Source organism: Diplodia seriata (assembly GCF_021436955.1).
Source record: "Diplodia seriata strain FDS-637 chromosome Unknown scaffold_6, whole genome shotgun sequence".
In the NCBI taxonomy this organism is placed as follows: domain Eukaryota; kingdom Fungi; phylum Ascomycota; class Dothideomycetes; order Botryosphaeriales; family Botryosphaeriaceae; genus Diplodia; species Diplodia seriata.
This window is the reverse complement of record NW_027117313.1, coordinates 1,696,095-1,709,953: the sequence shown is the minus strand read 5'-3', so window position 1 is coordinate 1,709,953 and position 13,859 is coordinate 1,696,095. Positions and strand designations below refer to the sequence as shown.

Sequence of the window (13,859 nt, the reverse complement as noted above, 5' to 3'; positions counted from 1 at the left end):
GGAGGGGCCGAGGGAGAGGGAGGGGGAGGGGCGCCGTTGGTGGAAGATGAACGGGTTTGTGGGAGATTGCAGCGGGCAAGGCGACAGCGAGGGAGGAGGAGGGGAGAAACTACAATATCAATTGGGGGAATACAGAAGGCCTGCAGCTGGCTCGAAGCGGTCGGAAGAAGGGAAGGATATCACGGATGCGCCGGATAGAGGTTTCAGACAGAGCGAGGTCATCGCATGCGTGCGTGCCGTGCAGTTGGCAGCTGAGAGTTGCCAGCTGGCACCTCTCGTTGGAGAGAAGGGAAGACAACAGAGGTGGGAAAGAGAAAGTCGTGATCTGTGGCGGTGCACCTGTTGCACAGTGGGGACTCCAACAAGCTTTTGAGAAGTGGAGGGCGAAACATGTGACAGACCGATGCAGGGGGGGACGAAACTCGGTGGGTTGTTGAGAAAAGATCGACCCAACTCCGCGCACAGAGCTGGAGACTGGAGCAAAACGCACACCGCAACGGCCCGCCTGATTCGTCACGCGTGGTGACCGCCAGTGGTGGGTGGGGACTGATGGAGACTCGAACTATCGGTTGTTGCGGAGACTGCACAACAAAAAATGGGTTTCAGGGGGAAGAGCTTTCCGTCGCACGAGGAGATGAGTGCAGGCAGCAGCGATTTGCCTTCAGGTCCTGCGATTATCGTACTTGCAGCACATGTGATAGATGTTAAAATCTCATTTCTCAAACTGATTATCTCGTTTATCATTAACAATCTCCTGGTGGTCGTCCACCTCATAGCAATGTCATTAACAGCTGTCCTTTCATCTCCCGATAGGCAACCCTCTTCATAAAGTTTGCGCTCCGCAATCGTAAAATAAACTCAGCGCCATAGCTGTGGTATCCAGTTTCCTTTTCATAACACAATCCAAGAATGAAAGCGACGCCTGCATCCAGTAACGGGTGCGGCGGCGCGCAGGTTTCACGTAGCGTGAAGGAACCCGAGGCTCCGGAGACACGGAGTCGAGACATCGCGATGCTTTCGTCTCTTCTCAACGTAACCAATACGTTTCGGGCTGCCGGAAAAGCGAGCAGTCGTCAACACTTTAGTAGTGCGTGGGCTTCTCGTAGCCGTAGGGGTTGGAGGTGGGGGCAGTGGCAGCCGGAGCGGCGTAGCTGCCGGTGTAGCCGGCGTCCTGCTTGTAGGATTGGTAGGTGTTGTTGTTGTTGCCTCCAACGGTGGAGCCGGTGTAGGCGGTCTCGCCGCTGGGCCGGGTGTCGACATTGGGGCCACCGGCAGCGCTGGCGGCGGGCGCACCGGCGCCAAAGGAACCCAGCTCAGAGTCGCCGGGGGTCCTCTTCTTGCTGCGCCTCCAGAATGCAGCGCCCTTGCCGCTACCCGACGTGTAGTTGTTGGCGGGCGACGGGCCGAAACGCTTCTCCTTCTGGGCACGGCGAGCGAACCAGAACTGGCAGAGGGCAGCAACGAGGAAGAGGAAACTGCAGAATTCTCGTGTGAGCATGGTCGAACATAACGAGCGCTTGGGCTTGTACTTACGCTCCAATGATAGAGACGGCGAAGCATGCCTTGTTGAAGCGGCAGGCGCTGCCGTAGCTGGCCTGGTAGGTGAACTTCTCGCCATCGCCGGTTCCAAAGCCATCTTTGCCAAAGCCCTCGCCCGTCTCGGCGTTGCCGCGACCGAGAGGGGTGTCAACAGTGCCGGTGCACTTGTCGATTCCATCACGGGTAAGGACGGCGATGGCAATGAAAGCGCCGCAGAAGGCAACGTCCAAGACCATTCCCAGGAAAGCGAGGATGCGGATGCCACCGAGGCATGGCGTGAGAACAATGGCGAGGATGGTGTACAGAACGCCGACTCCAGAGATACCCTCAACGGCCTTCTGCCAGTTGGGGATGGGCCGGTCGCGGTCGGAAAGGACGGCCAGGAAGTAAGAGTAGAAACCCAGGATGATGGCGGCGCAGCAGAAGCACAGCATGTACGGGAGCGTCCCGATGAGGCGCCCGCAGAAACCCATGGCGACGAGGTTGGGCGCAATGGGCCGGTGTCGAGGTAGCGAAAGAGTCAGCAGCGCTGGCGTGTTGCGCGGAGGCTGGTGGATTGGGAGCCGGAATGCGTGGCAGGTGGTGGCCAAGCCAGGAGGGCCGCTGGGAGGACTTGGGTTAAATGTGTGACAGGCCAGAAAATGACGCAGCGATCAAGCACCGGCACGACCAGGCAGCCCACATTTTGTGTTGCTGCGTTCTCCAGACTCGTGTGGTGATCGCCGGCAGCCTTTCGTCATGTGGAGCTTGGACTTGCAGGGGTCCCGTCACGCGCGAGCCGCTTTCCGCCTAGCGCGCCGGATGCGCCTCTCCTCAGCCACAGTACTTGTGCCTCCCACGCCTCCGCCGTCGCGATCTGGGCCGTGAGAGCGCAGCAATCGCCATCGCCGGCTCCGACTCCATTGGCAGCCTGCCGCAGCGCCTCTCCGCCATCTCTCGCCGAGCCGCCGCCTCCCCCTGGATTCGCATGGCGCCGGTCGCAACCCTTCAGCTGTGCCGGGACCCCGAGAGTGACCTCGCTCAATCAGCGCCCGACGTCACAGCGATACCTTTGGGTCCTGTGACGTCCCCGCACATCCGCTTCTGGTTGCGTTATCTCCCGTCAACCAGACATCACTCATAACTTTCTTGGACTACACCACTAGCCGGCTTCTCTCCTGCCTCTCTCACCATCCATCTAAGTGACGCTGCTGTGCAACAAGCGCTGCGACAGCCCGTGTCGTCCATCTCGCGCGTCGCAGTTTCCCTGTTTTGATGGGCCAGTTGGCTTGGGCTGCAGGGGTGCGTCATCCCGTTGATTCGCGGGGGAATGCTTCATCTCGCTTCGTCTCGCCTGACTGTTGCCGAGGACCAATCTCTCTGGCTCTGGATGGAATGCACCTACAAGCTCTCAGTTGCAAAGGCTAATCCGAGACCTGAAAGCGGAAGTATTATTGGGAAAGCTCACTGCATGCAAAGCCACTGACGAGACCAACCACCACAAGGGGTGCGAAACGCCCATGTCTTGTCTGGAGTTCACTTTGCAATTCTTCCGGAAGATAAGGCATCTGATCAACACTTGCCCACTGATCTCTTTCATAACGTCATAGGGTCATATACTCATTACCACCTCTCCTACGCTAGAAGCTTGATTTCACCTGCGCCTTTCGACTAGCTCATGTCCACCTTGCTTCGATCCAAGCCAGGTCGCGCTCTAATGAATAGTGAAGGGTCCAGATCCACATCGACCACACCCTCCAGAAGGTTGCCCAGCAAGCGCACGCCCAATCTGCGGCAAAATCGGCCCGCACGGCACACGGCATCTCCACCACGGTTAGTTCGAGTAGCTTCAGCTCAAATCGGACAACCATCCAGCTGACTGATGTCCACGAGCGCCTCGCTGGAAAGACTTCAACTTCAGTCCTCTTATAATTGCCGGGAACGCACAGGGAAAAGCAAAAGCTTGTCTGGAAACCAGGCTGAGAATCTGGACTGCGTGCTCCTGGTCTGGAACATGGTCGCACTCGTGATGAAGTTGGTCCGAGCGGCGTGCCGACGACGTCTTTCCGGACGATCGCGCATCTTGCCTTTGATTCCGCCCAATCTTAGTAAACGTCTAGACAGCTGGAAGACAGTGCAGTGGCATCTCTGTCGAATTAATACTCAGCCAATTGAATTCCCAGGATATTTTAACCCAAGCTCGCCAAATGTCCCCATGGTTCTTTGTTTGCTACCGCTACGTAGTTTGAAACATGGTGCGTGGCCCAATGCTACATGACAACAAATACTACTCGTTGACCTCTGCATCTGCTTCCTCACCCGGCACTTCATCCAAGAGGTAATTTTGATTCCTCACCAAACTCTGAATCCCCATCAGAATCTGTGTCTCGGCGGTCACATTCCGCAGCTGACTGACTAGCATTCACCTTGCTCTGCATAGGCAAAGAGTCAGATTCACCTTCATCCTCAATCACGAGGGACGCCAATGACCATACAGCGGAAGCATTGGGCGCACCGGGCTCATTTTCCAAAAGTGTCAGTGCCTGTGTGAGGATTTTGAAGCCTTTCCAATCATTTCTCGGGGAGGCCGTCATCCAAGAGCGCAAAGTCAATTCCAATCTGGCGGCGGAGATGTTGTTTGGCATGAGAAGGCTGGCCGAGGTGATGGTAGTAAGTCCGTGCTATGAGGGGCCGCAAACTCGCCATCTTCCTCGTACAGATGATCGTCTCGCATCTGCTTCAGGCGCTCAAGCTTTGGAAGTGGAAGAGAAGATTTTGGGGCAGTTTTAGCCCATTCAACGTACGTAACCCCGAGGGCCCTCACTGTATCTCCTCTCCAGATCGGGCCAGCGACGCTGTGCTTGGTCAAACGCTCCAGGCCCGACTATGTTTGTATATTCAGCGTCAAAACCCTCCGGGCTCTGCTGAGATCCTCTGTCGTCCTCGAGGTTCCATTATGGTACTTCTCGAGAGCTTACTTTTAGAGATTCTATGTGCGTTGACGCGGATACAGCGATGCCGGCGCGTAATAGTACCGTAGGTGAGTGAGTAACAGTCGACTTAGAGGACCGAGGAGCAGAATCTTTAATAGCTTTGCGATAGGCTTCATTAAGGGTTGCGGTTCATCTCGAAGAGCAGCGGATATGTTGTCATGGAAGTACATCATCGGCGAAGCGGGAGAATATAGCCGACGAGCTCTTATTATCTCCGCGTAGGGACAGATTGTAGAAGAAAGCTTCCAAGTCCACGATTCTATCCGAGCTCTTTAATTTCTTTAAAGTTTTAGCAATAAGATTGAAGTCAATCAGGTCGTTGTTGCCTGGAAAGATGTTTCGAGTCGTCTCTCCGGCGGCAGCGTCAACCCCGTCAATCTTCTGGATGCAGTTCCCAAATTCGTCGTCGTAGATGTTTTCGAACGCCAACTAACTCTTCCTCCAGAGCTCTGAGTTTCCATGAAATCTTTGGACTAACGTCTCTAAGGTGGGTGGGTGGAAAATAGCTGAGCGGGGGTGAAGGGGGACAAGAAAAGGACATGACTTCAGCAAGGGACTGAAGAGCCATATCAAGAGGAGCAGCGGAAGAAAAAAAAGAATGGCCCGACCGGGAGTTGAACCCGGATCTATGTCGACTGCTTTACCTCGTCATCTAGTTCCCAAAGTGACTCTAGACAAGCGTGTTTCCACTGGATTCGTAGCGACAGAGCTCTACCATTAAGCTACCGGGGACAAGAGAAGTGGGTACTTGGTTAACTTATAAAGAGAAACAGGGCGCTCCTGGGCATGTGCAGCCGCTGCAGCTGTGGCCACTGTCCATTGCTGTCGCAATATGATCAGTTGTGGCAGTAGATAGCGTAGTCAGCGAGGAGTAGGGGTACATAAACGATCCCCCGGGGCCTTCCTATCGCTCCTCGTGTCACTCCTCCAACAGGAGTACCAATTCATCTATTTGAATCCATAATTTAACATTTGCCGCAACGGGAGCGCAGAATGCCAGCGTGTGTGGTCGGAGAGAGAGAGGGAAAGAAGGGAAAGAAACTCCAGGCTCTTTTTGGTCTTGTCGCGATTGGAAACCTCCAGATCTGTCTTGTGTCCAAAGAGATCTTCCTCTGAAGGTTGTCAATCCCTTCTTGATAGTCGGATGCATGCTAATGGCACGGCGTAGACAGGGTGAGGTTGACTCGATAATTGAAGCTCGGTTGTGACAGGGTTGTAAAAGGACTAAAGAGAGTTGTGGACGTCTGGTAATGGTGAGAAATTGATTCTGTTCATCAATTCTGACTCTTTCGGTCATTAAAAGTCGCCTGTTCGCCCTGAATTTTGTAACACCGTACGCTCTGCTCGAGCCTCAGGAATTTGGAGATATTCCGACTTACTCGAGTCAGACGAACGCCGGGGCTGAGCAGTAGATTGATTTAGCAAGAGTTGCATTCTGTACTACTCTCGTGCAACTTACCAGCCAGGCTGCTTGTGCTTCTATGCAGCGGCACGTGGTACAAATGCCGTCTTGACACTTAGAGAGTGATGGCGGATCCATTCATAGAAATAGTTGGTCTGCGGAGAAAACGGGGCTGACTTGCATTGCAGCCTACTGTGTATTCAGCTTGTGAGTCACGAACACGCAAGGCTGAAACTCGATTGATCTTAATAAATCCCAGCTCTCCGCCCCCCGCCCCCTTGCCTAGTCAATAGCACTCCCAACTCTTGACTCTCAAATCAACCGGCGAAGGACTGCGAAAATCTCGGAGAGGAGAACCATCCAAGATGAGCAATAGGGAATCCAGGTTTGCGAAAGCTCTTCATGCACGACTATGCACTAGTTAACTAATTTGTGCAGTTTTTTTTCTTGACCCTTCGGAACAGAGAAACGATACAGCAGAAAGACCCTCCGGAGAGTCCATCGGAGATCCCAGACCAACATTGGCTTCCGATCGCCGCCTATCCTACACCATGCATGAACCATTGCTTTCACACAGCTCCACAACCCATGGCTATCAAAGGCCACCTGAGGGTCTGGTACCTATGGCCCTCCAGGACGAAATTCCAAGTAATTTCATCGCCAAGCTCAAGCCCAGCTTCCCAAAAGGATGGCGTTTCGGAGCCACCTTGGCGGTCATCATGTCATCTTGCGTCCTTACGATCAACGTCACCGTGGCCATCTTTGCATGGGTCTGGACTCGCCACCGGGGATCCAGATCGAGCATAGGATCGATTTATTCGGGAAAATGTACGACCGTTGGCAACTTGGGTCTCGTTGTCCATCTGGGCATAAACATCGTCAGTACCCTCCTGCTGGGAGCCAGCAATTACTGCATGCAGATCATGTGTGCCCCGAACAGAAACGACATCGATAGAGCGCACGAGAAGGGTGCTTGGCTTGATATTGGAGTTCAAAGTATCTCCAATCTCAGGCATATCAAAAAGACGAAGCTCTACGCGTGGTTGATCCTTGGGTTGTCCTCAGTGCCCCTTCATCTCATGTATGTTCTCTATTCTCTCCTCAAAGTGGCTGTCGAGCTGATGCATATAAAAGCTACAACTCTACTTTCTTTACCTCTCTGGGCATAAATGCATATGACGTCTACTTCGCGACACCCGGGTTCGAAAAGGGAGAGCCTTACGAAAAATACCTATTCCCGGACGAACACTACACATCCTACGATGATACCTACTACCTTTATGAAGACTACTATAGCTCCTATCGCTCGTTGTCATACTTCACCAATCCCTCACTTATCCAAGAGAAAGCGCAATACTTTGAGCACCTGAGCAATGCGGATTGCATGAAGAGATACGGGGAGGACTTCGTCTCGGACAGACGTAACTTGATCCTTGTAGTGGCAGAGAATTCAAGTCGGACAATGTCCTGGACGAACACGGACGTGGGCGGCATTGGGGGTCCCGGAGAGCACAACGATGTGGACCACACCGAAAGGTGTAACAGCACGTCGTTCTCCGCAAAGCTATCGACCATACCCCTTGGCTATATGGACCTCGCTTGCCTCCACAATACATCTCTCCTGGCCGTGGGATCGTACGCCAATAGGGTCATTGCTACATCGGGGATTAATCGGCCTGATGCTTACTACTGGGTCTGCTCACATGATCGGTACAGCAGAACAGACATGTGCAGCAGCCACCTTTCAGACTTGGAAGCAGATGAAGAGTCCTGGAATGTATACGGAATGCCAATTGAATACTGCCTCAGCGAGAGAGTGGAGCCGCAGTGCAGCTTCAACGTCAGTCTGAATCTTTTGACTGTTGTCATCATCTTCAACTTGATCAAGGTCTCCTGTATAGCTCTCGTGGTCCTTCGCATCAAATACAAGCCTCTGATCACGGTTGGGGATGCCGTTGCAACATTTATCGAAGAGCCAGACGACACAACGCGAGGGCACTGCCTTATCAACAGAGGAATGGTTGTAGGCCAGCATTGGAACAAGCGGAGAGATGCTCTGATCAGCACACCCGACACATACAAGTTAGAACATGTCCGCTGGTACAAAGCAGCGAGCAAGAGAAGGTGGCTGTCAAGTTTCTTCACGTAAGTCAGCTCTCGTTCACGCATCATTCAGTAACTAACTCAAGCCAGGATCACTGTAGGCGTGGGTGCTATCCTCACGCTTCTTGCCTACGCCATTTCCGATCTCCGGCGCCGTGGAGACAGCGACTTGAAATATCTTTGGGAACTGGGACTCGGCAAAATCCATTCCGCAACGCTGATCCAGGGGTGGGCTATCCCGACGACGGGAGACTCAGCCATCACTGGAACCGTCCTCATCGCCAACTTGCCGCAGGCGCTTCTGTCGTTCATTTACCTCATGCTCAACGGCCTATGCACTAACATGCTCTTGGCATTTGAATGGAGCAAGTTCTCGACCGCACGCCGTACCCTTCGCGTGTCTGAGCCGCGAGGTGCCCAACGGTCCACCTACTTCCTCCAAATTCCCTACCGATACGGTATCCCATTGACTGTGCTCTCAAGCTTGCTGCACTGGCTTGTGTCACAGAGCATTTTCCTGGCCAAAGTCGACGGATTGGATCCTCTCGGAGGGCGAACCCCGGTCGGTAATGTTACGACTTGCGGCTATTCTCCATTCGGAATGATCTTTACTACTATGGGCGGACTTCTCCTGGTCATATTCGCTGTCACTCTCGGCTTCCGGAAACTCAAGCCGGGGATGCCGCTTGCTGGGAGCTGCAGCATTGCCATCTCGGCAGCCTGTCATGTGCCTGAAGGAACGTCGGAGCTTGAACCGCTTATGTGGGGAGAGGTTCCGAAGCATCCTGATGATGTGCATGCTGGAGTTGGTCACTGCTCTTTTGCGAACGAATGCGTGGACAAACCGCTCTCTGGCATATTGTACGCTTGACCTGTTTCTTGGAGGTGTCACGGTCCCTGGTATTGACGTATCGCCATTCCTTTTTTTTTTTTCATTTTTTCTTTTTGAGGAGGTTCGGCCTTGCGAGTTTTTGGGATATGCAGCAAGAACAAACTATATGTCCATCATACGTACGTGGCTCCACTTGGCACTCACCTGCACAGACCATGAGCTAGTAGGCGATGACACTCCACGACAACCCAGTCATAGCTGGAGACGCTCATCGTGCCGGTGAGATTGTTGGTCGGGGTGGGACGCGGCGGGTTTTGCGGAGACGGGGCTGGCGGGTGTGCTGCCGGGAAGCTTGAGGATGCTGGCGCTGACGAGGACGGAGACGAAGCGGAGATGGCGTGGAGGGAGTACTTGAGGATGCGGGAGGTGGTTGCGCCGGTTTGGAGTTGAGGATGGTTCCGTATCGTGGGCAGGGTCCCGAAGTGTTGGGTAAGGGGACTGCGGCGTGGACGAGTCCTGAGCCTGCAAATATCGAAAGTTACTCTCTCAGAAAAGACCAGTACGACAATGGTCAAACTCGACAGGGAGAGAGGCACTCCGGACTCCTTTCTCAACTCTGGGAAATAGAGTGTACGATGTTCACGCGAGCACCGGCAACGACTTACAGACACAGCCCGCCCGACACCTCCGCCGCCGCCGCAACGCCCGCACGACTCATTCCCCAAACTTTTTTCCAACCCGCCGCAAACCCCCGCCACGTCCCCCGCTCACCACCGCAGCCGCTCTCCGCTAGGTAGGCAGCCAGTCCCACGACTCCTCTCTGCTCCGCTCGCCAGCGCCCCTCCACGAAACCCAAGACCTTCCACATCGCATCCGCCCGCCACACACACCGCCGTCGCCACCCGGGTCCACAACCCACCACCGCGGAAAGAAACAGCCACAACCAAACTAGCAACCATGTCCGAGTCCTTCTACGACGAGATCGAGATCGAGGACATGACGTTCGACAAGACGCTGCAGATCTACACGTACCCGTGCCCGTGCGGCGACCGGTTCGAGATCGGGCTGGCCGACCTGCGCGACGGCGACGACGTCGGCGTGTGCCCGAGCTGCAGCCTGATGATCAAGGTCATCTTCGATAAGGTGGGTAATTTCTATTCGTTATTCGAGAGAGAGAGAGAGACAACGGGGGAGCTCTGAGAGGGAGATAACTAAACGCTGACTGTGACGGCTTGTTCGAACAGGACGACCTGCCCAAGGACGAGGAGAAGGATGAGGGCGCGCAGCCTGTTGCTGTCGCTGCTTGAACGATAGGCGCGGGAAAGAACGATGCCGGAAACGAGAAATCACCAGGTTCGGGCCTAGGGAGGATGGCCGCGAGACACACGCGCCGAGGAGCGGGACCGGGAGGTTGATGGGCGAACGGCCGATTGGGGCGTGCGGCACGCGACTCTCACGGCGGCGGAATCCACGAACCTTCGGTTTTGGAGTACGGTGGATATCCGTCCCAAGGGGTTGGTGGTTCCTCATTCCCACAGGCACGGCAGAAGCCGGCCCATGGAAGCTGCGCGCGCTACTAAAAAGAGCGGAAAAGACTGCTTCTCGATCGCCGGTGCGCGAATGATGAGGTATTCACAGCAGAATCAGGCCTTGGCTCACTCAGAGTACATGTGCAAGTATAAGCTTTCATTCTGCGCAAGGGTCCATATGAGTCATTAGGTAGTGCGAAATTGAAGGATATTGGAACAACTCCTACAGCCTGTAATATATCCATCCCAAGTGTGCTCGTCGGCGGTCATTGAACATTGATGAAAGGCACGGGTGCAAGCAATCGTCGTTAGGGCTGATCTCTAACGTCAAAACCGCGGATGACGACACTGGCCCTCGAGGGGCCGAACAAGTGAGATTTCCCATATCCCAGTAGCTATGTGTATGACCAGCCAGCCATCCATCCATTCGAAACGAAACCATTTTAACTCCCTTCACATGCACTTCTGGTTTTCGCTCTCAAACAACGCTCCATTCAGGGGATCTCGCCCTCGGAGGAGACATCAACGCCCAACTCCTTCCGGATCAGCTGCGTCAGCGAGCTGCCATCGCGCAGGTAGATCCAATCACCGATGCCGCCGTCGGCCTTCTGGTGCATCGACTCGCCGCGGACGACCCAGTCGAAGCGCTTGGGACCGGTGATGGGCGACGACAACCAGATCTGCTTGTTGGGCGGCTGCTTATTCAGGACGTAGGTGCCGATGCTGCGCTTGTCGATGGTCAGGACGCCGGCCTAAGTAAATCGAGCGAGCTGTTAGTGATATGTAATCCGACGGTCGAGATGAATAGGGGTGATTGTGATATATTCGTAGCATGCCGCGGCCGGAGCTGGCGGGAGCTCGGGCAAACGGTGATGCTGGGGGATGTGAAGAATCTTACCGAATATTCCACCTCCACGCCCTCGCCTGAGTCCTGCTTGTCCTCCAGCTTCTGCTGCAGTATCTCGAGATAGCCATCGGCGTGCTCGTGATACTCGGCGTCAGTGATCTCGGTGGGCTGGACACCGGCAACCGACTCAGACGCTTCAGTCTCCCTCGGCGCGGGGTTCTCGGCATCGGGGATGATGCTGCGAGTGTTCGGGGAGCTGGAGAGGCTCCGGCGGCCGAAGAAGCTGTTGGCAACGATGGGCGAGGAGCGCGAACGGAGAGCAGAGTTGGCAGCCGGAACGGCCGCGCGAAGGCGAGCTGCGGAGCTCGTGGTGGTGGAGCTGGCGCGCAGGGCAGCGCGGACGGCGGCGCGGGGAAGGGTTGGGAGAAGCATGATGGGTGCGATGGGGACAGATGGGGACAATTGAGATGGTGGTCAGTTATGGAGAGAGCAGCGGGGGCAGAAGTGTCGTGCCGACAAGCTGCAGGACAGCGTTGGTGACGAAAGAAAGCTCGGGTGCTTGCACAATCACAGGCCACACGGGCCACATGGCGCCCGCAAAGGCACCTCTTCCCCGCCAAATGCACGCCCAGCCCGCTCTCCACTCCTCCCCGCGGCAACGTGCTCGTTTGACACGACAAACCAAGGCACGACTGCTGACCCGCCTGCAATCGCGCGCGCTGTGACTCGCTGCACCTGCATTAGAGCTCCGAGCTAAGCTCCAATCCCACCAGATCGGGCGGTAGGCCTAAAAGCGGGGGTGCCCGTTTCCGCAGCCCTACTCCCGTTTTCCTTGGAGCGCGGAACGTCACCGCCATTGCAAACTTACCTGCGCCCAACCTACGCTCCTCCGCCGCCATGATCAACGCCGTGCTCGTCTTCAACAACCATGGCCAACCGCGCCTGACCAAGTTCTACACCCAGCTGGTACGCGCCCACAACACCCGTTGTTCCCACCCGATCGCTGACGCGCGACACGCGCCGCAGGACACGTCCGTCCAGCAACGCCTGATCTCCGAGATCTTCACGCTGGTGTCGAACCGCCCCAACTCGTCATGTAACTTCCTTCCGTACGTGTCCCCCCTCTCCAGCATTCCCCACCAGCACCCCGCACCCGTTGTCTCTCCCAGCAGCAGCCCTACCTCTCCCCGCACCCTTTTCGCAAACCGCACCGCTAACCCCGGGACTCTCAGCCTCCCACCCCTCCTCGCCTCCTCCAGCAGCTCCCCCACCAACGGGCCCTACGCCGACACCCCCTCCATCGTCACCTACCGCCACTACGCGACGCTGTACTTCATCATCATCAGCACCGCCACCGAGTCGCCGCTCGCGCTGCTCGACCTGATCCAGGTCTTCGTCGAGGCCCTCGACCGCCTGTTCGAGAACGTGTGCGAGCTCGACCTCATCTTCAACTTCGAGACCCTGCACGCCACGCTGAGCGAGATGATCGTCGGCGGCGTCGTCGTCGAGACCGGGCTGGAGCGCGTCGTGCAGGGCGTCAAGGCGCAGGGCAGGGTCGCCAAGAGGCCCGGCGGCGAGAGCAGCGCGTTCGGCGCGTTTGGGAGGGGCGAGGGCTTGTGGGCGGCGAGGTGAGAGCGCGGGAAAAAGGGGAGGAAATACGACGATTGTGGTTGTGGCGGGGTTCGGGAATCCAAGGGTGTTCGGCCTGGATATGGTGGAGACGGAAGAGGGCAGCACGCAAGCGGGCTTTCGCCGTGCGGGATTGGGTGCGCCATCTTGCATTACAGGCTCTCTTTGCGATTTCGTGGGGCTGCGCCGTCCAGCCGTACGCTGGTGGTAGAACGGAAGAGGGCGACCAGTAAGAGATAGTCAAGATAGATCGCATTTGGTTATGGGTATAGACGGTTTGGGTTAAGGCGAAGGCTTTTCACGTGCCACATTGACGGACGCTCCGAAGCGTCTCGGTGTAAATATAAAGCTCGCGGTTCATAATGACCTGTAAAGAATCATCCTCTCATCGTGGTTCGCTAAGAGAAACAAGCTACGTGACATATGGTAGCTGAAACTGGTTGGGCTTTCCTTGGGGCCACGCTTTCCATGACTCATTCTCGTGGTGTTGAAAGAATTTGTTTCGCCTCAAAATAAGTCATGATGTTGCACAGCATCATTAGGAGATGAAAGTGTTCACAATCACTTTCACCGAAAGCTTGCGTGGCGGCATTCGTTTTGGAGACTGAATTAGCTTCCCCATAGAATATTTCACCAAACGCAAAAGTTCGGAAGGTTTGGTAGAGCGAGATAAGCAAACAGTGAAATGGTGACTTGTTGTGAGTTTCATATGATTTGAGGGAGCCCTGTTGTTAGAAGACTGATGTGGGGAACAATTGTTTTGGCGTCGTCTTGGGTAAAGAAAAAGCACATGGTCATGTGCGCTGTCTCGATTAGACTGAGCGCCCCGCCATGATTCAAAAAAAGGGCCCTCAAGATTCTAGTAATGTGAGAGCGAACCGATCGAAAGTGGAAGGGATGAATCCGAAGCATGGGAGAGCACTTGCAGCGAGTGGCGGAGCACGAGGGCGGAGCACGAGACTAGAGAAATCTTCTATTCGCGTCTGTTGAACAGCTTTAAATTCAA

General features: G+C 55.3%; 5 protein-coding genes and 1 non-coding gene across 6 annotated transcripts; 3 read left to right on the top strand and 3 right to left on the bottom strand.

Annotated features, from left to right (window-relative positions):
• Nucleotides 1-1,081: 1,081 nt before the first annotated feature.
• On the bottom strand, nt 1,082-2,012 carry SLS55_006421 (uncharacterized protein; the record flags this gene model as incomplete). The annotated part of the gene is made up of 2 exons (XM_066777850.1): nt 1,082-1,475; nt 1,534-2,012. The coding sequence occupies 2 exons, from the start codon at nt 2,010-2,012 to the stop codon at nt 1,082-1,084; spliced, it is 873 nt and encodes a 290-aa protein (XP_066631945.1).
• Nucleotides 2,013-5,110: 3,098 nt separating this feature from the next.
• On the bottom strand, nt 5,111-5,244 carry SLS55_006420. The gene has a single exon. It is a non-coding gene; the product is annotated as a tRNA-Arg (tRNA).
• A 1,220-nt stretch (nt 5,245-6,464) lies between these two features.
• Nucleotides 6,465-8,887, top strand: SLS55_006419 (uncharacterized protein; the record flags this gene model as incomplete). Its single annotated transcript, XM_066777849.1, has 3 exons — nt 6,465-6,994; nt 7,048-8,058; nt 8,107-8,887. 3 exons carry the CDS (start codon nt 6,465-6,467, stop codon nt 8,885-8,887), a joined length of 2,322 nt encoding a protein of 773 aa, XP_066631944.1.
• A 918-nt stretch (nt 8,888-9,805) lies between these two features.
• DPH3 (Diphthamide biosynthesis protein 3) lies at nt 9,806-10,155 on the top strand (the record flags this gene model as incomplete). The annotated part of the gene is made up of 2 exons (XM_066777848.1): nt 9,806-9,991; nt 10,093-10,155. 2 exons carry the CDS (start codon nt 9,806-9,808, stop codon nt 10,153-10,155), a joined length of 249 nt encoding a protein of 82 aa, XP_066631943.1.
• Nucleotides 10,156-10,871: 716 nt separating this feature from the next.
• Nucleotides 10,872-11,656, bottom strand: YFH1 (Mitochondrial matrix iron chaperone; the record flags this gene model as incomplete). Its single annotated transcript, XM_066777847.1, has 2 exons — nt 10,872-11,129; nt 11,276-11,656. The coding sequence occupies 2 exons, from the start codon at nt 11,654-11,656 to the stop codon at nt 10,872-10,874; spliced, it is 639 nt and encodes a 212-aa protein (XP_066631942.1).
• A 465-nt stretch (nt 11,657-12,121) lies between these two features.
• On the top strand, nt 12,122-12,856 carry APS3 (Sigma-adaptin 3A; the record flags this gene model as incomplete). Its single annotated transcript, XM_066777846.1, has 3 exons — nt 12,122-12,190; nt 12,251-12,333; nt 12,457-12,856. The coding sequence occupies 3 exons, from the start codon at nt 12,122-12,124 to the stop codon at nt 12,854-12,856; spliced, it is 552 nt and encodes a 183-aa protein (XP_066631941.1).
• Nucleotides 12,857-13,859: the final 1,003 nt, after the last annotated feature.